Raw genomic sequence first — 24622 nt, forward strand, 5'->3', positions numbered from 1 at the left:
GTGTGTGTGGGGGCAAGGGTTTGGCTTTTTCTTCTTTATCTTCTTTTTTTTTTTGTTTACCCTGTTACAATGCAATATCGAACTACATTAAATAACGTATTTATTTTAATTAAATGTAAAGAAAGTTTTGGATGTTTATATTAGGGCATTTTTAATTATAAAAATATTTGTTTAATATTAATAAGTGTGAGATAAAAATAGGGCTTAAAAATTATGTATCTTCCATAAAAGGATCAACTTTTTTCGGACTTTTTTAATTATAAAAATATATTTTTAATATTATTAAGTGTGACATAAAAATAGGACTTAAAAATTATGTAATATAAAATCCATTAAATTTATGAATTTTGCAAGGTTAAAGAACTTATTCTCTTCTATAAAAGGATCAAGTTTTTTTACTTTAAGAAGCACCAAATTATCATAACAAACATCTGAATTTGAAATTTGTTGATTATATATTGAGATTGTTGGAAAAAAGATATGAGGAAGAATTCATTTATATTAGCTCTTTTATTTGTAATTTTTGCTGTGGAAGTTTGTTATGGTATTGGTTATTTATTTATCCTTTCTTATTGAATGTTATTTTTTTAATATATAGTTTTATTAAAAAGATAGAATTAAATTTGTTGGTAATTAATTTTCAGGGGAATCAAATACAGAGGGAGTGACTATAATTATAGCTCCATGTCGTACACACAAGGATTGTGTTCGATTAATTCGCACTCTACCTTGCGATGCATCAGTAGTTTCATGCTACGATGGAAATTGCATTTGTGATCATGCAGAGAAGAAATCAGGTATTCAAATTGGGTTAAATATATTTTTTATAATACGATGAAATTAATATTTTTTTTTCAAGTTTTAATTTTAGACTCTATAAATACTTGTACTAAAAATTTATTGAAATAGTTAATTACGAATGTTTTTTTTATCTAATAAGAAAAGTTCGATAGTAGATTGTTATGAAGTTTGAACCCTCCTCTTAGATGACGTGTCTGTGTCAGACACACGTATCGGACATCGACACTCATAGGATCATAGGACACGTATTAGTGAAGTGTCTGATTCAAAAAATATTTATTGGATTTCTGACAATTCTAACACAGATCTAACATAATTTTAAAAAAAAATACATTAATTTTCTAAAACTAAAATTTATTATATAAATTTTTATTATGATTATGAAAATAAAAATCAAATCTTTTTGAACCAGTCATGAAAAACATCTTTCTGCCCCCAACAAAAACTGAAACATACTTAGTGCATATAAATATTTATTGTGAATTTATATAATTCATAATTATATAATATATAAATTTGTGTGTCCGTATTCCGTATCTCCGTGTTCTATATTATTTTAATTATTTTATATGTAATATTTCATCCCATTAATTCAATTTTACTTGTATAATTATTGTTCAAATATGCATCAATTACTTTTTTTAACATAAATTAATTTTAAATATTTTTCTAAAAGTATCAAATTCTCTAAACAATTTTGGATATTAGATTTCAAACTATGAAAATTTATCAGAGCCTAAATTCAAAAGTGTTATTTTATTTATTTTCTACTTATATCTTCCACATTAAATAAATGTTTTATTTAATTTTATTTTATTAACATTAAAATTATTCATGTTTGCAGGTAATTTGTTTTCAAGGGGAGCAATAACAGAAGCAGGAGTGAATGATTCTAATTAATGAAACATTTAAAATAGATGTGTTTTAAGGTTGTAAGATTCAAGGATATAGTTATATCCTAAATAATATTGTGATCAAAATATGTGGTTCATGACTGAAATATATAAAAGTGAATGATAAAAGGTGTTTTTTTTTCCTTTATGTGCACATTTTTTAGTTTTCTGTATTCAAATAATGGTACAAATAATACAGAAAAGTTATTATAAAAAGATAATTGAATGAATAAATAAATATTAACCCTCAATTTTCTTCATAAAACCCACAAATATTTAGTAAATTTTATGTTTTGAATACATTTTCAGAAGTTTTGACAATCCCACTTAAATAACTTTATATTAAAAATATAATTTTTTATGGTAAAATTTTCAAATCCCACCTAGACTATTTTAATTGAGTTATAGGTAAACAATTCGATTAAATTTAACCTAATAAAATTTTATTTATTAACATCATTAATCTTAGTGCAACTATTCTTCTTTCTTCTTTTTTACTGGACATATATAAAATAATTATAATATTAAAATTGTTGTAATTTTAATATATACTTAGGAGTGAAATATGAATATGAAATATAAAAAAATCGTCATTAAATATTATTTAAATAAGTTATAATTTAATGTTTTTTATTTTAATTATTAATTTTTCTGAAACTTTTTCTTTTCGCTCAAGATTTTAAAAAAAATAAATCAACACGTGACATTTAAATACGGTGTATAGTTATGCAAGTAATAAATTCTTTTAAGTAGAAAATAAGTAAGAATTGAAAGTAATTTATAAAGATTTAAAGTGAATAAAAACAGAAGTTACAAATGAAGAGTAAATTCCTCTTCATTCTAATTATTATTTTAATTATTCTTTGAGTCAGTAAATATATTAGATATTTACAACTTATATTTTTTTTTAATAATATATCATAAATACAAGTTTGAGACTAGTTAAGCTATTTATTTATTAAATTAAGTAAAATAAATAAATGTTTTAATAATTTAAATATGACATATTAAATAAAATATTTTAATTATTATTTTTCATTAAAAATCGATATATTAATTAAAAATATTCGAAGTCTTATTCTTTACCAGTTATGTATAATATATTATATATTATATTATTATATTATATTAAATAAATTTGATTTGTAAGAAGCAATAAAGTTCAAATTACGTTAATAATTTAATATTTAATAACATAATATTAAACTACATTAAATTTGATCCAACATATGGTTAATGCTATTGAAAATTTGGATTTTGAAAATATACTTTGAAGTAAAAACGGTAAAATGTGTTACAAATATTTGACAAAATGAGATTCACAGAAAATAAAGGCAGGCAATTGCTTCCTGCACCATGTCACTACATCCGATTTCAGTGAAAAAGACGAAACTGTCAAAAAAATTCCAAAATATGGGTTCTGGATTTTCCTTTCCAGAACCAAATTTTATATTACTGATTTTTTATCTGAAATGGATTTTTCATTTTTTTTTCGGATTTTTATTTCTAAAATACAATAATCTCTTTTTCAGATTTTTTTTTCCAGAATGTATTATTTTCAATTCTGAATATTTTTTTTGAAATAGAATTTTAATTTTTCTTTCTGGATTTTTATTTCTGAAACTCAATAATCAATTCCGGATTTATTTTTCCAGAATATATTATTTTCAATTCCGAATTTTTATTTCCAGAATAAAGGGTCTTTTTGGAAATTAAAAAAATATGTTGGGTGCAGGTTAAAAATGATTGGGTGTAGGAAGCATTTGCCGAAAATAAATTAAGATCTCATTTTATAATTTTGCAATAATGTTAAGAAGCCCATCCTCTCCTATAAATATCTAAGAATGAACAATCACAAAATTATCATAACAAATTTTAAGAGTTTCAAATTTGATAATTATATTTTGAGATTAAAGTTTGGAAAAGATGTCAAAGAACTCATTCATATTATCACTTTTGTTTGTAGCTCTTGCCATGGAAACTTGTTATGGTATTTCACCCCTTCTTCTTCAATCAAAGTTCTTTTTTTCTTCTCATGTTCTTCAATGAAAATTATTATTTTTTTCTCATATAAATTATTATTATTATGTGTTATAGGACATTCATTTTCAAAGGAAAGTGATATAGAGTTAGTGCCATGCCAAGAAATACAAGATTGTTATACACACATGGGTGCTATAGCTTGTGATGCAACAATAGTTTCTTGCTACGAGGGATATTGCGTTTGTAATCATAAACAATAATTCAGGTATTCAAATTTAAATTAATTAATAATATCAAAGATTTTCTTTATAATTAAATATATCGTATTTCTATTTTTTTTAATAATATATTTTCATCTAATGATGATTATTGAATCCTAAAATTTCAACCTAATTGAAATTTCAGATTTTATAGTGATATTTAACTTGAATTTTTTTATAATATATAGATTAACTAAACATATAATATTTGAGTGTCAACTTCTAATACTATTTATTCTTATTAAGGTGAATGTTTATAGTATTATAAATTAATATCGTTATTTTTAACTAATTTTAATTATTTGGTATATAATATTTCATTCTATTTACTTAATTTGGTATATAAATTTTGCAGGGAAGCAATTAGAGAGGCAGGAGTAGGAGTTTGATGAAACTTTTTAAATAAATGTATTATTTTAAGGTTGTAGTGATAGGAAATTTCTGGCCAAAATAATATTGTGAATGGTTGATTCAAATATATAAAAGTGTCTCTTTTTTTTTCCTTTTTTTATGTCAACATTTTTAGTTTTCTATAATCAAATAAAGGTATTATTAATGTAGAAAAGTTCTTATAAAAGATTATTAAATCAAATAAAGAAATATTAGCACTGAATTTTGTAATGAAACGATAAATATTTAAAAAGGGTTCATAACATCTATCTTAATTTAATACATTTGCAGAAAAGTTATTATAAAAAGATAATTGAATGAATGAATAAATATTAACCCTCGATTTTCTTCATAAAACCCACAAATATTTAATAAAATTTGTGTTGATTGAATATATTTTCAGATGTTTTCACAATCCCACTTAATTTTAAAATACAAAATTTTTATGGTAAAATTTTCAAATCCCACCTAGACTATTTTAATTGGGTTGAGTGTTGTTTAGTGATAATTAGCCTTGTACAATTACATATTTAAAACTAGTTTGAAGAAAAAGAAGGATTACAAAAAGGACAAGTACTTTCAATCTATAACACTCCAAAACTGAACATCAAACCAAATATAAACTTGATTAGTTCACATGAAATAAAAAAAATCATCATTCTTGAATTCCTCTTTAGATCTCACTCTTGCAACTATACAAATATTTGTTCACGTACATAATATAATCATCATCGCAGTTCATACACAAAAAACACATGCAAATGTAAGCTTTTGAAATAAAGTTCTGATATAAGAAGAACTAATTTGGTTAGTAATTCATAATTAATTTAGTTTTTTTTTTTCACTCAAAACACTATCATACAAATCCAAATATCAATCACACTAATTCGATTTCATTTCAATTCATTGTTAAAACTATACAAGTATCAATAGAGACATTCAAACAACTACTGAAAATATCAAAAGCATTAAAGTCGTTCGGTTAACAATCAAAGAAGAACAAGAAGTCACTTCATACCTCAAAGCACCCAACGGTCACATCTAGACTCTTCTAAAGCAAACGTTCTTAATGATAATATTATAAGAAATACATCCATCCCATTATTTTTGAAATAAAGTAAACTCAATTTTCTTTGTAATTTCTTTAATTTTTCAATTTATGTTAGAGACTATCTGAGATGTTTTTTTTTAAGATTTAAAGTTGATACGAATTTAATAATGTGAGATATGACGTATTTTGACATATTTTATAAAAGATTTATGAATCATTAAGGGTGATTGATGAATTCATTGGTGTGCATGATGATGATGAGTAATTAGAAGATATGACATTACTATGAAGATTTGTATGCGTTAATAGTTACCAAGGTTTTAATGTTGAGATGTCACAAGTAATAAGTTAAGGAATTTGAGAGATATTCAAATTCTAATGACATTCTAAGTCAGATAGATAAATATACCATATAATGAAAGAGTTAATGGAGTAAATTGAGTGTGCAAGTCATATGTACTAAACTAGAACGGTAAAAATAACTTCTCATTGAATCTTTATATATTGAAATAGTTAATGGTATATCGATTTTTATGATGTTATAATGTTAAATAATAAATAAATTATTTAATTATTTTACATATTAAAAATATAATTATTTTAATTTAAAAATTTTGTTGTTACTTTAATTTTATTCATTAATATTTTCTATTTTTAAGTTAATCTAATATGGTTAATAAAAAAAATGATAGTAAATATTAGATATTGATATCTATACCTATATATAAAGGAGATTATTCTCTTTAACTGCTCTTAATTATTTTTCTATTTTATTCTTATATTAATATTTGATTTTATTTCATTATCATGGACATTGCGCCATTTTCTATTTTTTTATAAAACATTTGGTATACGGGTGGAGGATGAGAAAGAGAGGTGGAGGAGTGCTTTTTTGTGTGGATATTTCAGTCATTTTCTATTTTTTAACTAATTATTATTATAATTAAATGAAAACTGTTTTTTTAAAAGACTAATAAACTGTAATTTCGTAAAAGCAGACGTGATAACCTTCTTAGGACGTGAAGCAATTTTTTTTCTTCATATATTTATCTCAAAAATTATAATTTTTATCTCTTTTTATTATTTGATTTAATTGACATATTTTATTTAATTTTTAATATTAAACATAATTATATATAAATTATAAAAATAAAAATTACAGATACACTATTTTAGTTTAATTGACATTTTTTATTTAATTTTTAATATTAACATGTTTCTTCTAGTATTAATTAAAAACATTTGAAGTCTTACTCTTTCCCCACTATAATATATTATTAGATTATATTAAATAAGTTTGATATGTAAGAAGCAATAAAGTTCAAATTATTTTAACAATTTAATATGTAATATCATAACATTAAACTACATTAAATTAAGATTCCATTTTATAATTTTGCAATAATGTTAAGAAGCCCATTCTCTCCTATAAATAGTTAAGGATGAACATTCACAAAATTATCATAACAAATTCTAAGAGTTTCAAATTTGGTCATTATATCTTGAGATTGAAGATTGGAAGAGATGTCAAAGAATTCATTCATATTATCACTTTTGTTTGTAGTTCTTGCCATGCAAGTTTGTAATGGTATTTCATCCCTTCTTCTTCAATCAAAGTTCTTTTTTTCTTCTCATGTTCTTCAATGAAAATCATTATTATTTTTTTCTTCTCATGTTCTTCAATGAAAAATATTATTTTTTTGTCATATAAAATTGTATTAAGAAGATGCAAATATGTGTTGTAGGGCATTCAATTTCAAGGGAAGCAAAGGCAAGTGTAGTGGTAGTTGCATGTCAAAAAATAGAAGATTGTTATGCCCACTCCAAATCTTTACCTTGTGATCGAATACTATTGTCTTGCATTGATGGATATTGCGTTTGTAATGTATAAACAACAAATCAGGTATTCAAATCTAAATTATAACTTAATTAATAATACAAAAGTTTTTTTTTTCAATTAAATATATTGTAAGTTTTTTCTTATGTTTTTCTTTAATAATATTTTTTTATATAAATAAGATTTAATTACTTTTTTTCGTCCCTATATTTATAGTCAATAGTCAATTTGGTACAGTGATTTTTAAAAAATTCAATTTGGTTGCTTACATTATTTTGGTGAATACTGAATTAGGGTTTAAGTTATTCAAATTGGGGATTTCGAATTTCTGATTTAGGGTTTCGAGGATTGTTCCCCTGCGTATCAGAAACCCTAAATCAGAAATTTGAAATCCCCAATTTGAATAACCTAAACCCTAATTCAGTATTCACTAATGTAGGCACAATTTACGTAACTTACACGTGTCTGCCACATAAGCACCACTTAACGTCGTTTGGTGATATTTAACAAAAAAAAAGACCATTTTGAATACAACATTTTTAAAAAGGTAAATACTAATAATATTATAAATTAATATGAAGTTATTTTTAACTAATTTTAATTATTTGGTTTATGATACCCATTTACTTAATTTCACTCTCTTACTGATGTTTAAAACATCGTTATCATTCTTAGAAGCATGTAATCCTCTTAACAAGCTTGGATATTATATTTCATCATCATCATTTCAAATTATGAAAAATTATCAAAAGTCTAAATTAAAAAAGTAATTGTTTTTGCCATTTATTTTCCACTTATGTCTTTCATATTAAAGGCTTTATTTTATTTATTTTTATTAACATTAAAATTATTCAATTTTGCAGGTAATTTGTTTTGAGGAACAATAAAGAGAGGGAGAAGTGAATGATTCTACTGGATGAAACCTTTTAAATAAATTTATTTTTTAAGGTTGTAAAATTCAAGAACTTATAGGATATTTCTGGCCTAAATAATATTGTGAATGGTTCATGGTTCAAATATATAGAAGTGAATAATACAATAAAAGTGTCTCTTTTTTCCTCTTTTTTTTTTATGTGAACAACTTTAGTTTTCTATAATCAAATAATAAGTATAATTAATGTAGAAAAAATCTTAATAAGGGATCACTAAATAAAATAAAGAAATATTAACATTGAATTTTTTATTGAAATGAGAAATATTTAAAAAAGGTTCATAACATCTATTGGGTCTAGATCGAACTGAATGTAGTTTTAGGGAAGTCAAGCCATGATGAGACTCATGGGCCAATCTGGGTTGGATCCATGTTGATCAAGTTAAATCGAGTCAAATTGAGTTAGACCCACGTTAAGTCAAGCCCACCTTGATTTTTCGTTCAAGTTGAGTTTATTTCACCCCAGGCTCAATCAATTCACCCACATTGAGTTGAGTTAGGTCGAACCCATATCAAATCGAGTCAAGTTGGTCCAGGTCAAGCCGAGTCAAGTCATCATAAGTCAGCCCAAGTCGAGTCAAACTCATGGCAGGTCAAATTGTGTCGAGACCACAATGGATTGAGAATAATCAGACTCATGTTAGTTTGGTCTATGTTACACCAAGTAGAGTCAAACCATGACAGACCCACTTAACATTGAATCGAGTCGGATTCACATTGTACTAAGTTAGATTATATCGACTCACTTGAACAAATTGGAGGATCCTAACCTTCCAATTAAGTTACCAATAATAAAAATTAATTTAAGAACATTTTATAATTAATGTAAAATTATGTAGGGATCAATTTATTTAATTCTAAAAAGTATTTAAGAGTTAATTCTCCCACTTTATATGTAAACTTTGATAGTTAAAGTTTTTTCCAACCCACTCTATTATAAGGCCGATAAAAGAGAACTTATTTTAAGAGTGAAGTTGGCTTATACGAATTCACTTGAAAAAAAAAATCAAAATTTAAAATATTTTATCATTTTGTTTTTAATTTTTACCCTTTTTAATATAATGTTGGTAGCAAAACCGCATCAATTAACATCCTACAAATAGCATAGTACAGTTCCTACATTTTTCTAAATATTTACATTAAATAAGACCTCTTCCTTTCAACCTTTTTATTCTGAATATGAAAATCGTGTAATTCGATGGGTAGCATTCTTTCTGAGTAGTTTTAGCGTAACCAAGAAACTTACAGCAAACTTTACATTAAATAGGATGAAAGGTTCATATACGATACCTGAACCGAATTTACACAAATAAAAGGATTCATTTAACACACAAAAAATGAACAAAAGCTATGATTACTCAACCAGTTTCCGTCAGAAAAGTAATAAACAATTCATAAAGTGGACAAGTTTCAAGTGAATGCCAAGTAGACTACACTAGTTAACTTATTCATAAATAAATGCTATCTTTTCTCTACAGAAACAGATAAAACGAACCAACGATCAAAACACAGCGAGTTTTGTTTTAAAACTATATACACATAATAAACAAGAGCTGTTGAAAGATGCAGTTGGTACTTGGTAGGTTCTTCACTTTTCTGTCACACTTGTTCATTTCCCTTGAGAATATTGTACTTGCAGAGAGGACAAGTGGCATTCATCTTCAGCCATTTCACTATGCATGAAGAATGAAAGTGATGGTTGCAAGGAAGAGCATGGAGCTCTGCTCCGTCCTCGTATGAACAGAGGCAAATACAGCATTCCTGAAAAACAACAGCAAATATTAATAAAATAGGCTCCTGAAAATGGAAAGTTGAATCTTAGCAGACCATATTTTTACAGTCCACAGATGAAGGTTTCGATTTTAAGGTAAATGATGTTTTATCTAATGAAGGAAATTTATTCTTTAAGGGATAGACAAGCTGGAATCTTGAATAATAATAACAAAAAAGACACTAAGCAACATACTAGAAGAGCTCAAGCCTACATACATCTTCAACTAGATTCCTCTCAAGAATAGTTCAGCAAAATCTTCACTAAAACCATTTATGCAAGTAAATTTCACCCGTTTAATATTTCCTTGGTGACTTCATCTTTGATAAGTGTCAAAGTCTACACTTATCAAATAACCAGTACAAATCTTTGTGCATTGACCGAAATAGAAAATCAAATAACCAGCAATTTCTATTTCATAGAAGTGATGAATGTGGGACAAAAATAAATAGCATTTGAGAAGAGCATACCGCATCCTCTGGTAAAAGTATTCGTTCAGTTGCCAAGTAAGCACTGCTGGTTTCTATGGGAACCATTGATCCACCTCCACCACTGGACTTATCCTCATTGCTTGGTATTCGAAATCTGTATTTTTGAAGTATGCTAAGATCTGCTTCTGACGCACCTTCCTGTGTTATTCCAGAACAAAAGGAGAAATATTAGAAGGTTCACAACACAACTATGAAATATTTTAGTCCGTCTAAAATATGTTTTATTCATACCTGTCCTGCAACCGCATAGAGGATAGCAATGATGCAGGGTAAACAACAACAAAGAGCAATACCAATCAAGCACGCCAAGACAACACAAAAGATGGCGAAAAAGACATCAAATGCCAGAAAGACAACAGCCAACCTGTAGAATTACAAAAACAGATTTTTGTCATTAATGCTAGCAAGATTAACAAAATTCAGCAAACAATTTGTCAAAAAGAATTAGCAAGTATCAGAACATTCGAGTATTCATGAATATATGCAAAAGAAAATGTAAATTAATAATATTTAAAGAAAATATTGGTTTAATTGATAGATTATTTTACAGGAAATAAAAAATAAAAATACAATATAAAAATGTGTTTGAAATTTTTAATATTGAAAAATGTTAAAAATTAGGATTAATGGGGATTTAAAATAATTCGTAATGCTTAATTCTTTTTGATCTTGAATGTGGAATCCCCGAGCACACATACTTATATGTGTATGCATTGTTCAGGTACCCGAACATAAAGCAAATATCATCCGTATATGAGTCAACATGTATAGATAGATATCAGGATATTAAAACTAATATACAAACATTATTTTAGAAGTTGAAATAAAGGCTTACCAGTACAATCGTGGGGCATCTTGCAGAAGTATATCACCACCAGAGACAACCCAGTAAAAGCCCACTATCCACCAAAGGAATGAAACTCCAGTATTTAATGATTCACATCGTTTTGTGAACCTGTGTTGTAAATAATCAAAATTTGGTGTCATCAAATATTAATTAATTATATAATACAGCCCAAAGAAGTATCAAGTATAATATAATATAATATTAAAAAGTATGATATGATACTAATAAGCCTAACAACATATAAGACTATAGTAGATTAACATGCTTCATCAGCCAGGGTATTTAAGATAAGTACAGACATCTTATTCCTTTTCCCAAAGATAATAATAGTTCTCTCATGTGGGCCGTGGTTAGCCCTCACATTACAGTACACCATGTCAGGTAAAACTTCTGAGCAAAAAATATCAACGGAAGGATTCCATTTACTGAAACCTATTTGAAAACCATAAATTCTTTCAATATTACCAGACATTTACTAACAAACTTTTTATCAACTATCGTGACTAATCCTCTTTTAGTATACAACATAATAGCGACAGCAATTTATACTATTTTATATCTACCCATGCTTGGAGGCTTAATAGTACTCAAGCTTTCAGCAGAAAAAGAACAACTATTGCTCTATCACATATTAATTAGGTCCAAGGATGAACCTATCACAGTTAATAACAGAATAAACAATTGCAAGAATACTTAATTTTTTTATTCCAGAAGGCTGATATAAAGGGGGAAATAGTGAAAATTAATAGCAATTGCATGCAAAAACGTACAGGTAACATGAGGGGTGGGGGACAGCACGACAAATGAAAACCCACAGCTAAGTATACCCACAATGTAAAGTAGTGAAAAGTTCACTGCCTATATAGCCTCAAACATTATAAAGGAAAGCAACATTTTATTAGCTAACTTGGTCACTCCTGTATCAATTAATGTTGAAAGAATGTAAGCTATATAAATATAGCATACTCCAATATCTTCAAGAAGCCCATGACACAAAACCTCCTTTAGGGAAACAACTCTTCTATAAACTTGTCATTAAGTACAAGCCCATAAATGATCTTATGTCTTACAAAATATCAATCCATCCAAAACTTGAGCTAAAAGTAAATTAATTAATGAAATGTGGCAATAAGGAAGGATTGAACACTACTCTACTTAATCAAAGAGATTCCTATACCATCTCAGTAAACCAAGTCCATTAAATACTAAGTTTTGAGTTGTTTCAAATGTACAGGTACAAGCATGGTTATCAAACTCACAAGTTAACTTGTTCGAGGGAGTGAGTTGACTCATAAACAAACTCGTTTTTGGAATAGACTCAGTAAACTAGTTGTGAACTCAGTTGAACTTGCAACTCTATAACCGAGTTGGCGAGTTCAAAGTGTTTTTTTTCTTTAAACCTAAAACAACCCCGTTTCTGAACCCAAAAATCAAAGAAACTCAACTGGGTTGATCGGGTTAGGGTTTGTGTTCACATTCTTCGTGATGGTGTGTCTATGTTTCAATCGTGGTTGATCGGGTTCTCTCACTCGCATTCGCCTCTGCTCGTCGTCTATGTTCCGATTGAAGTGGTGCATCGTCGTCTATGATCTTTGATCATCATGGTCATGTCTGTAACATCTATGTTCTATTTGCTTGGCCATATATGCAAGAGAGAAGCATGCACCAGTGCACCATATCTGCAGAGTTTTTTTTTAATTGAAAATATTGGGAGATTACAGCAATATTTTCTAATATTTAGAGTTTTTTTTTTTCAATTGAATTCAATTTTTAATTTCAGAAATTCCATTTTTTAAATTCATGTTTTTTATGGTATATCTGGGAGTGGATCAAATTCAACCAAGGGCAACCCAAATGCATCCTCATCTAACTAAAGTAGAAGCAAAAATACTTCAGGAGATAGGTCAGATATTGGATGGAAACACGGGAAAGATATTAATGGGAATGGTAAAAAAGTGAAATGTAGTTATTTTATTAGTATTGTGGACTTCAGATTTAAGTAGTTTGATTAATTATATTATTGAAATATTTTTTTCATACGAAGTAAACTTCTACGAGTTTATGAGTCGAATTTATGGAGTTCCCACAAGTTTACATAGATTCTCGAGTTTGATAACCTTGGGTACAAGTACCTTATACAATATGCATATTAAAAAAATTGAAACAATAGGAAATTGAAAGACATGTTATGTTTTAGTCAACTTTTAAATTAGGTAGAAATAAAATGAAAACAATTAAAATATATATTCAATGCAAATTAGCTTAAACAAAAGGGTTGCATCATCAAAGTCCAACCAGAGAAGACAGCTGAATAACCCTTCCTTAGCACTAAAGAAGCCACATAAAGTCATAACAGTCCTCACTAGTGATGTAATTTGTTCATACCGAGGATGCTCTAGCTAGTGCTGGCATGTGTTGGCTCGAGCCAATCCAAAATAGACAATAAAATATGTATGTGTCAAACATATGGATGCTGCCATATCATATACAAATTCCTGCAGTACAGGTATGACGAGCTTTCGCATTTCAACATGTTAGGGCCAAAACTATATTTATTATCAATACAATAATACATGCTAAATCCATGATGCACATTCTAAATAGTTTACAACCCTTGCTTAGGCAGTAAAGATAGCAAGCTACATACCTACTAGATAGGCAACCCTTTAGTTAGTTAAATTAATTAGTGAGTAATTAGTGTTAGTTAGTTAGTTAGTTAGTTGAGAGCTAGAATAAATAATTAGAGAAATAAGGCATGTTGCCTATAAATAAGAAGAGGTGTTGAGAGGAATGGCTGATTGAAGAATTAGTATTGTGCCTAGGGAGAGTCCTAGATCTCAAGAATATCCAGGGAAATTGTACATTTTTGTTGTTCATCAATAATAGCATGTGTGCTAAACCAGTTTCTATCAATGGGTATTAAAGCTTGGATCCAGGAGTTTGGGGGAATTGTCAAGAAAATGACTTCAAAATTAATTCCAAGATTTGATCAAGTGATGCCTACTGGTGGACATCAATGCAGAGCACTATTTTGGGGACAAGAAAGAACACTATCATGGTTGTTGCATTTGCATTGAGAGGAAAAGCTCTTGAATGGTGGGTTTCATGTAAAGAGAACAACCAAGTTGCAACCTGGTGGAGTTTGGATTTGTCTACAAGATTAAGAGAATGAGGAGCAAGAATGTGGAAATGAAGTTCAAGAGAAAAGCCAAGAACAGTGATGTGAAAGTAGAAAGTGATCACAAATGCAGCAAGAAAACATAAAGAAGATGAATAATTAAAGAGAATAGAATCAACAACTGAAGGCAAGAAATGAGGAAATCAGAAAATTGTTGCAGAAGAAACCAGAGTTCTAGGAAAAGGAAACCTCCCAAGAAGGAGATATCCAACAAAAAACAAGTGGAGAAGCAAGATCTAGAGGAATGAAAGAACACGATGAGCAGGGAGAAACAGAGGGTAGAGAATCAGGAGAAACATTCTGAATTAAGAACTAGAAGACAAAACAAAGATAAACATTTGAAGGTGGATAACAACTTTGGAGAAGAAGCAAACATCAGTGAACCAGAACAGAAAAGGGACTATGATATGTCTCATCAACAGCTGCTTGCCACAATGTTCCTTTTTCATGGCCAAAAATGCTGCAGAAGACAGAGCATTGGACGAGCATTGGGGCATTCAAATATTAGTGTTTGGTCCAGGAGGAGTGAAAGCTATTTTGAGTTGCTGGGTGGGGTAGGCTTGGTCACCAGGCTTCGATCAGTTGGGAGGGGATGCCTTTCAGCAGCCTCAGGCTATTCAACTAGAGGACAAGATGAAACTTTACGGAGATGTATTGATAGATAAGGTAATCCCTTCAGTTAGCTAAGTTAATTAGTAGAGTAATTATTAGGCTTGGGTAGTTGCGAGCTAGAATAGTTAAGATAAGAGAAATAAATAGCGTTGCCTTATAATAGGAAGAGGTGTTGAGAGGAGTGGCTAGTCAGTTGGAGAGTCGGTATTGCAGCAAAGGACAGTACTGGATCTCTCAAATATCCAGGAAAATTGTGTTCTTTCTTTTCATCAATAAACAATGTTCATTGTCCGCTGAACCTGGACCAGTTTTTATCACTAGTATTGTCCAAGTTATGATATTAGACAAACACATACCCCACTCATCACCCTTCACTCATCCAGATCAACCTAACTAATGAATAAAACATTTTCACATTTGTAGTTCACTACCTCTAGCAAACCAAATTTTGTAATCAATACGCCTCTTCACGGCACTATGTCAATCCTATCAAGTCCAATCACAAAAAATTACATAACCCTGAATCATAAACCAAAGCATAACATTTGAAAATTTCTTAGATTAACTTTACTAGACTACCTAATAGAATCTTAAACAGCAGTGTATAAACATGACAAAGGTACAATACAACAATTTTCATCTGACCCTGCAACTTCAACTCACTCCCAGTTCGTATCTACTAAACCAAACCGGCACAAAAACAACTACCCTTTTCCTCCACAACATAACACAAGCACTAACTTCACCAAAGCACCCCAGAATGCATAATTTTTTCCAAAGTTCAAAATTCGAACTCAAAACCCTAGCATCCAAACAGTTGAAAAAAAATGAAAAAAAAAATCATTAATTGAAAAAGAAAAACCCTGCTTACTAAAATCAAACCTCTACAATCTAATAAAATTGAGTTGAACCCACTCAGACATCAAATTACGAAATTGAAAGTCAAAACCAGAACATCCAAAAAAGGAACAATTCCATAAAAACGGAATAACTCAGCTCAACACAAACAAAATTGAATTGAAAGCCAAAACCATAACATCCAAAAAACAGAAACAATTCCACAAAAACAGAATAACTCAGCTCAACACGAACAAAATTCAATTGAATTGAACGCACCGGGAGCGAGACGAATTGCCAGAGCTCCCATCACCGTCATCGCTGTCGCTGTCGTTGCCGCCATCATCGTTGTCACTTCCGGCTTGGCTCTCCAAGTCCCGCGCCCCCTGGCCGCGGCGCGAGTCTCTCCGGCTACGGCGCCGGTACTCTACCCAGACGAGCACCACATGCACAAGGCACTGCAGCCCGTACCCCACGATCCACACGCGGATCGGCGAGTTCGGCCGCTCGCCGGTGGTGCATGCGAGCATCACCACCGAGACGACGACGAACGCCATGTTCCACGACATGTCGAGCGCCACCACCGGCTTGGAGTAGCCCCAGTCCGCGCGGCGCTCCTCGAGCTCGCGCGCCGCCGTCTCCCGCACCAGCATGGATGGCCCTCGGCGGCCGGCGCGGCCGAGGAGGAGCGCCAGCGCAGGCGCTCGGGCCGCGTCTTGGCGGTTGCGGAGCAGCGGCGCCTCCGCCGCGGCGGTTTGTGATGACATGGCAGACCGAACTCTCTAGAGAGAGAAAGAGAGAGCGCGTTGCATAATTGAATAACAGAAATTGAAATTGAAATTGAAAAGGTATGACAGAAAGTGAGAATGAATGAAAACAGTGTTCTTATCGTTGTTATTAAATAATAATAATAATAATAAAAAATTGATGAGAGTTTTGAAGATGAAATTGAAGAGAAGAATGAGAGAAAGAAGATGAATTTGAAGAAGGAAGCGATTGTGCAGTTTGCGTTGAAAGTTAGATCAGAGAATGGTTGTTGAATCGTTTGATGAGGTGAGAGTCCAGCAGAACAATGGGAGTGTGTTTTGGTGCAATTCACCTAATAAAATATTATTTCATTTTTTTATTTATATTTCCTCATATGAGTTTATTATTAACTAAAAAAAATTACAAAAAGCAAAAACTTAAATGTTTATTTATACTCAAAAATATATTTTAATAATATTTTCTAATTTTAGTTTTTTGTAATTTCAAACATAATTAATGAAGGAAGAATGTTTTTTAGCAAGAATGGAATTATTGGTCCCAATATGTAGAGTTTTGTCCAAGTCAAGTTTTTGCTTTTATATATAAGTGATATCAAAATTGTAAAGTTTTATTATTAATTTGTATATTTCTCTTGTACACACTTTTTTATTACTGTATAAAAATATATTATGGAATTAGAAAGGGTGACTTTGAAACAAAGTATTTTTTTATGAAAGGAAAATTTTAAAATAAAGTGTTTTAAAATATTTAAATAAGTTCTAATTAAATATAAAAAAAAAGTGTGTAAAATTATGAAAATAGTTTTTGTTATAAAATGTTGTGTACTGTATAGTTTTAACATTGAAAATAAAAAAGTATATGAATATTTATAAAGTAAGTGTGTATATTTTTTAAGTTTCACCAAATTAAGTAAAATGCTTCCTATCTTTCTATCATTTTGTAGTTTTCTTTTTCATTATTTGTTTGAAAATATTATACTAATACTTCATATACATTATATTAACTCTTTTAATTTTAAAAATATTATAATAATTAAATGTTCCGGTATCACCAATATATCTCATACCGCTCAGGGATCGAGGCAATCGAGGTCAATGATAGTTTATATTTTTTTTTCTCCTCCAACTTACTCTTTTAAATACAAAACCGTGATGGAGTTCAAAAATTTCATAACAGACAATATCTCAAATGCAGTGATTGATCCTAACAATACTATTTTAACAGATTCGCGACAACATTTAAAAGAAAAATCAATGTAAATGTTAAAAAAAATGTGAGAAATCGATTTAAAAGTGATTTTTTTTTTCTCTTTCCTTATTCTAATACTTCTTGCTTCTTCTTTTCTCACATATTTCTCTCTGCACTCCTTTCTCTCAATTTATCTCTTTATTTTTTGAAACCATTTATAATTATTATTTTTCCAAATAGATGTTATTGGTTTGAAAATAGATAACCATAAAATATTTATATCTAATCATAATCCAATCTAAAGTAAGTCCCTTTTTGTATAACAATCTCCCTAATCTTAATTTTGTAACTTTATTTAATTTTGTAACTTTATTAGTGAGTGCTTAGGTTTTACTAAACCTTTCAATTGGAGAATGTTTTTCTCTAAACTAATTTATCTTGTTATCTATGTTTTAGGTTTTGATGATGTTTCATTACGTTTGTAGATCTCTTAGACAATTTTAATTCTCTTTTATTATTCTTTAGAACATAAGCAATTGGCATGTATGAAAAGATATTTTTATTTCTTAATAAGGGGAGGAAAAGATCAGTTAAGTTCTTATAAAAATAGTAAAGATTACCAAATGTATAACCTATAAAAAAAAGTTACGAAACTAAAGACCTTAATATAAATTTTTTGTTACCTAAGGAATGTTTTAATAATTTAAAACAAAATTAGAAATAAGTATTGGGACGAATATGGTAAGAAAAACAAGAGACCAATGAGTATAAAATCATTTTTTAACTCAAATTAAAAATTTGGATATTATCTATCCTCACACTTATACACCTTCAATGTCAGGACTGTTTCTTCCTGCACCTCCATATCTTCTTCTGCGCCTTCATACACAACATGAAAATACATTATTATCCTTCTTGTGTCACCCCCATAGAATAATTTTCGGATTATGTAATCCAGAAACGTATTTGAAAAAAGACTTCCGGATTACATAATCCGAAAGTCAAAAAACTTTCGGATTATGTAATCCGAGAAGTAATCATGCTTCTGAAAAAAAAAGACTTCCAAATTATATAATCCGGAAACTAATTACAAATTTGAAAAATGACTTCCAGGTTAAGTAATCCGAAATATTACAGAGGAGATTTTTGGAAATATGAAAATCTATGGTGCAGGAAGAAGCAGCCCAATGTCAGAATTCCCATTAAAATCTGATAGGGTCAAATAATACCCAGAGGACATAATTCATTTGTCATCCTTAAATAAATACAAATGGTTAACAAATATAATATTATTAACTAATTTTACATTCTTAAAAGACTCTGAATTAGCTAAAAAAGATGTTGAAACACTGCCAAAATTTTCTGTTAATATTTTGTCTACTTTCATCTAAAGTATTCATTATAACTCCAGAAAATCTAGACATACCCAATTTAAAAAATCAATCATATATTACTCATACTCATTCAAGAATTTCCCGTCAAAATCAGGAAAAGTTCAAAAATTATCCACAAGGTTAGATACACTTGTCATCCCTAAAGACCAATGGTTAACAAAGATAATGTTATTAACTAATTTTACTTTCTTAAAGAGTGTGAATTAGACTGTCTACTTTCATCCGAATTATTCATTATCATGGTAGAAAATATAGACAAAAGACTAAGATATTGAGTCACAATTGTTTAAATTTGAAATATAAAGTTTCTATAAAAAAAATTATCTACCAAAAATTTCTCATTTGAAGATAACAATTTCAGCTTGGGCTGCATAGAAGCTCAGAAGCATCCAGCAAGGAAGCCACCTAAAAGAACAGCTTCTCAGTAGCCATTATGAACATGTTAGCCTTTCAACTCATTCCTATCAGGCGGCGAGCCAAATTAGTATGCAATGCATGGCCACCCTGCATCAACCATACACCAATCGCATTAAAAATCATTCACATCACAGATCTCGACCATAATTCAAATCACTAATACCATGCTTTGTTTTGTATATACTATCAGTTACAAACACTTCTAAATATTTCAACATCATCAATTGTGACACAGCGAAAGTCAAATTAACAAATGAGAATGTTTAAGATAGGGAAGAGAGAACCAAAGGCACGCACCTTGTACGCTACGATGTGTGCCACTGGGAGTCCTTGATTCCCAGACCGAGCAACCAAGGAGAGATCACCAATAAGGTCTAAGATCTTGTGACGACATGGTTCATCACTGAAATGCAGAGGTGGATTCAACCAACCGTTCTTGGCACTGCAAAAAATAAAGGTACTGATTATACAATGAATATCATAGAAGCATAGAAGCAAAGAAGCACAATTTGGCAACATGGAAATCGTCAATGCATCACTTTCTCATGTATCCCCAGATCCCATAGAACTTTCGAACATAATTTGTACCTTAGTACGAACTTAATTTCATTTGGCCAGAGTATCATGAATCGAAGTTTTATGTATATATTCAATGAGATTAATTTCATCTTAAAGTAACGTCATTAATGTTATATATATAGTTGACTACAACCATTTCTGGGATTTCCAAAAAATGTGTTGTTTCAAACTACTCTTAAAATAATGCTGCATGAACTTATCTGCTCTACTAAAATAGGTTATCAAATGTGTAGCATGAAGCTGAGCTTCGATCAGCACATGCTTGAAGCAAAAGTATATACCTGCATACAAGGGCATTTTCTAGAGAACCTCCTTTGATAAGTCCAGCATTGCGCATAGGCTCAATCTGAAAGAAATTTTAATCCAGGGTATCCAATGTTAAGTGCATACTATCAAACATATACAACTACCGTTAAAGAAAAGAACTACTTAAAGATCAAAAGTGTTCAACAGATCTTAACTTGGATCTCACTATTATGTTCATACATACATACATATATATATAGAGAGAGACACACACATAAGGGTGAGAAGCTTAAGGAAAGAGAAAAAAAGAAGACCCTAGGATACTAGGTTACATATAGATACAACACAAAACAGCTTTTTGTTCAGAAGATAATATAAACTAGTTAGGATTAAGGCATGTTTAATGATGTAATAGCATTCTTATCTTTATTTTTAAAAGATGGTAGGATTGCGGTAAACAGTAAAAAACCAACACAACCTTTTGAAATCTAAAATGTATGAATCCAGTTCAATTACAATCATAATAAGAAAAGTTCAGAAGAAACCAAAAATTAACTCAGTGATTAATTGAAAATTCAGCTTTTGATCGAACATGTTGGTGTCATTTGGTTGTAGTTGATGCCACTGGCGTGGATTAACCATGGTTGTTCAATATCCAGTTCAACTTACCACCAAATTTTCAAGTTCCATGCACAAGTAATATCTTACATTTTAAGATGTTGTTCACTATATTATATATGGTAGTAGAAACAAACCAATATATCAATAACTAGATTATAAATGGAAGAACTGCAGAACTAACCTCTTCATGAATGCAGAAGGTTCTCGACAAAGCTATCTGCATGGAATAAACCAAATTATCCAAGGGGGAAGTAGAAAACCACTGGCAGCCAATATCAGGTGCCTGCAAAAGGATTCAATGCCAAACCTACCAAAGGTTAAAAACATAGACATGTGACCTTATTGTATAAAAATCACTTCAATGTAAAATATTAGCATATTAGTATCCTAACATTCTTTGGGAACAAATTGCAAATATCAATAGTCTAAAAGGAAAAAGCATCAAGATACATGCAATTGCTTTAATTTTTGGTTGATATACAATTGGCTTTGGCAGCACATAAAGCACATAGCACCAATCTGGATAAACTTATTGCAAAGTATTCGTTGGAGAAAAATATGCAGGTAAAATGAACCAAAGGGTTAAAATGAACTCATACACCCCTACTTCTGGATAAGTTAGATGAGAGAGATTCTTAAAAGTTGAGGTGAACAAACTGATTTTAACTTACAGGAGAAAAATCTCTAAATGGCATGCCAAGAAACTTTTTATGATCTCAACCCAATACATAGTCAACCTATCTTTACCTGTGGAAAGTTGATGCCATAAGTTATTTGAACCGTTTCAGAAGGAAATGCAGCAACAAAAGAATCATTTCTCCAAGCAAACACTGGTTCATTCACATGTGGTGCCATTTTCTCAACACTTTTGCCATCAAGATCAGTGGCCACCATTAAACCAACTTCTTCCACTGCTCCCATCCATTCCCTTGCTGACCCATCAAATATAGGAATCTGTATGAGAAACGATTGAAACTAATAATTTTCTAATACAAAGTACAAGAAATCAATAAAGGGGAACGGAAGGGGTGGAAGAAAAAACATTCACAAATATTTTGCACAAAATACTATAACATTTTTATGATGAAGCAGAGAAAGGGAGAATATCCGAGAAACATAAAATGAATCCATCAGTTTCATACTTAGCTTGATATATATTTCACTAATATTTATTTTGGGGATTCATTTGTCTTTTGGATAAAGAAACGTCAATGGTTAATATGCTAATTTTCATTAGTGAGCCTCAACTCAAACCTACACCTATATCCCTCCCTCCTATTCACTTTCACTAGTGAGCCAACTTTATATCTTTTTTGGATTCATTTGAACGATTCTTCAATATTTCAATGTTTCAACAAATAACTTAACAGGTTATTCATCTTCTTTCCACAAACCAAACAATGTTTCAACCTATGAGACAGACTCAGACACTTTTCTTAAATGTTGTGTCCGTCAGACACACGTACCAGACACAATACTTGTCCAATACTTGTAGAACACGTATGCAAGTATGTATCAGTGAAATACATTAATTTTCTAAAAATTCAAACTTATTATATAAATTTTAGGGTTTTTGAAGGAAGCATGAGAAACATTTTTCTGAAAAAAAGTGAAACATATTTAGTATTCATAAATCTTTATTGTTAATTTATATAATTTATAATTATATAATATATAAGATTTGTGTCCATGTATCTATATCTTAAAGATTATAGTGTCTATGTATCTACTTAAAGATTACAGTGTCTATGTATCTACTTAAAGATTTTAAGTATGTCTGTGTCCCAATTGTCGTATCAGTGTCTATAATAAAGAGGTTTCAACAACGATTACCTCAGCGTCGTTCTCTTCATCATCAAAACCTTCAATCTCAATCCTGCAGTTATCAACACCCGAAGCCTCCAAAGCCGAAAGCAAATGCTCCACGGTTCGAATTCGGATCCCGTCCTTGCTCAGAGTTGTGCAGAGCGGCGAGACCTGAGCGAACTCGACGGCGGCGGGAATCGAACGGGAACGAAAATCGAAGTACCTGCCTCGGGAAGCGAGCTCGGGCCACAGCCTCACCGTCGAAACCTTCCCGGAATGCAGACCCGCGCCGTTCCTCTCCACGCATCCAGCTAGGGTTTGCTGAAGCCTCCCCGTCTGCAAAAGCGCGTCGAAGAGGTTAGCGTCACAGAACTACGTTTGTGGATCGCTTAAGCGTTTGCGGAACCAAACGGTGCGTATAGATGAAGAATAAGAGAAACGGAGAAAATAGCACGAACGGGATTCCATGACACCAGTTTCGATGACCTGAGTACGTTGGAGACTGACATTTTGATTTGTATGTGTCAAACAGTCATTAGTATCATCCAAATTTGTCTTGTCTTCACGTTGCCCCCAAAATATTTAGAGTCTCCATTTTCATATTTGTATTTATTTTAAATTATTCAGATCATTTGATATTTTATTTTAAATTTTATATAATTGTAATTTTGTACTATTATTTAATATAAAAAAATATGTGTTTTCAAAACGTAAATTGTTAAGAATATTAGTTAATATTAACAAGATATATTGATATAACCCATGATAAGTTAAAATCATAATTGTTTGTCTTGTTTAAATGAGTCAATTTTTCTTATTAGGATTGTCGAATTTTATAATTGAAAGTAAAAAAGTGGATTATTTGTATAAGATAAAATAGTTTCCAGGTTTATTGACCTATAAATGTCTTAGTAACTTATTCAATTATTGAATATAAAGACGATTTACATGGAAACGTAGATCAATTATTTTCTGTATTAGCGATATATATGTTAACTATAGGTGGTTTAAATCTATGATTGTGAGTGGATATTAAATGTTTTGTGTCTAATGGTGTTGGTGATACACAAACTCTCAAAATCGAAACTCGATTTTTAGGTAGTTGGGTTTTTATTTTGAACTTTAGCTTTATTTGCATTTGGATCAACCTCTTAGAAACAGGTAGCGTTTTCATGACTAATCATTGGTTGGACTTCATGATTACAAAAACAGCTCGTTTGAGTCTTTAGGATTCAACAATCCAAGCTTGATGTAATTAAAATGCAATTAAGGTGGTAATTAAAGTAATACTAATATGATATAATGATGAAAAGATCGAAATCTTATGCGCATTAATGAGGGAGTTTTATACCAAGTGATGAGTTATGTACTTTTGAGATGCCACGCCAATTTGGCGATTGGTGTTTCATTCAAAGGCTTTTATGAAGGGTATGGTTTAATGAGGGATTTCCATAAGCTTATAAAAACAAAAAACAAGTATTGTGTTATTTTTCCTTTGCTTGTTTTTGTTGGTGTGCTTGTGCTCTTTCTCTTTGCTCTCATTGCTCTTTACTTTCGTATTCCATGTGTTTGTGTCTGCATTTGTAGTACTTCCTCATTAGGTATGTTTATCTCCGTCTATTTCTTCTTCATTGGCTTCTTCTTCTTCCAATCCCCTAAGAATAGTCCTCTCGTGCACAAAGAGGGCTTCTTCTTCTTTCAATCCCCTAAGAAAAGTCCTC

The 24622-nt window shown here is 30.2% G+C and overlaps 2 protein-coding genes and 1 long non-coding RNA gene across 3 annotated transcripts; 1 reads left to right on the forward strand and 2 right to left on the reverse strand.

Moving 5' to 3' along the window:
* The first annotated feature begins 484 nt into the window (after positions 1-484).
* On the forward strand, positions 485-1680 carry LOC137805747 (uncharacterized). Its single transcript, XR_011080232.1, has 3 exons — positions 485-544; positions 645-797; positions 1646-1680. It is a non-coding gene; the product is annotated as an uncharacterized lncRNA (long non-coding RNA).
* A 7788-nt stretch (positions 1681-9468) lies between these two features.
* Positions 9469-16983, reverse strand: LOC137806167 (E3 ubiquitin protein ligase RIE1-like). The gene is made up of 5 exons (XM_068606151.1): positions 16162-16983; positions 11244-11363; positions 10640-10772; positions 10388-10546; positions 9469-9907 (listed from the first exon to the last, which is right to left on the reverse strand). Exons 1-5 carry the CDS (start codon positions 16647-16649, stop codon positions 9746-9748), a joined length of 1062 nt encoding a protein of 353 aa, XP_068462252.1. The 5' UTR covers positions 16650-16983; the 3' UTR covers positions 9469-9745.
* A 2281-nt stretch (positions 16984-19264) lies between these two features.
* On the reverse strand, positions 19265-23492 carry LOC137806168 (probable UDP-3-O-acyl-N-acetylglucosamine deacetylase 1, mitochondrial). The gene is made up of 7 exons (XM_068606152.1): positions 23360-23492; positions 22929-23237; positions 21843-22049; positions 21277-21378; positions 20510-20574; positions 19947-20091; positions 19265-19736 (listed from the first exon to the last, which is right to left on the reverse strand). Exons 1-7 carry the CDS (start codon positions 23408-23410, stop codon positions 19683-19685), a joined length of 933 nt encoding a protein of 310 aa, XP_068462253.1. The 5' UTR covers positions 23411-23492; the 3' UTR covers positions 19265-19682.
* Positions 23493-24622: the final 1130 nt, after the last annotated feature.

This window comes from Phaseolus vulgaris, chromosome 3, assembly GCF_000499845.2.
Source record: "Phaseolus vulgaris cultivar G19833 chromosome 3, P. vulgaris v2.0, whole genome shotgun sequence".
Lineage (NCBI taxonomy): Eukaryota > Viridiplantae > Streptophyta > Magnoliopsida > Fabales > Fabaceae > Phaseolus > Phaseolus vulgaris.

Excerpts from the sequence above, each read along its gene's own strand:
- LOC137806167 (XM_068606151.1), bottom strand. The coding sequence starts at position 16,649 with ATGTCATCACAAACCGCCGCGGCGGAGGCGCCGCTGCTCCGCAACCGC. Across the intron at positions 10,773-11,243 it reads GATGCCCCACGATTGTACTG|GTTGGCTGTTGTCTTTCTGG; the intron begins GTAAGCCTTTAT and ends GTAATTCTACAG. Across the intron at positions 9,908-10,387 it reads TACTTTTACCAGAGGATGCG|GAATGCTGTATTTGCCTCTG; the intron begins GTATGCTCTTCT and ends GTTGTTTTTCAG.
- LOC137806168 (XM_068606152.1), bottom strand. The coding sequence starts at position 23,410 with ATGTCAGTCTCCAACGTACTCAGGTCATCGAAACTGGTGTCATGGAAT. Across the intron at positions 21,379-21,842 it reads ATGGCATCAACTTTCCACAG|GCACCTGATATTGGCTGCCA; the intron begins GTAAAGATAGGT and ends ATCCTTTTGCAG. Across the intron at positions 20,092-20,509 it reads GAAAATGCCCTTGTATGCAG|TGCCAAGAACGGTTGGTTGA; the intron begins GTATATACTTTT and ends TATTTTTTGCAG.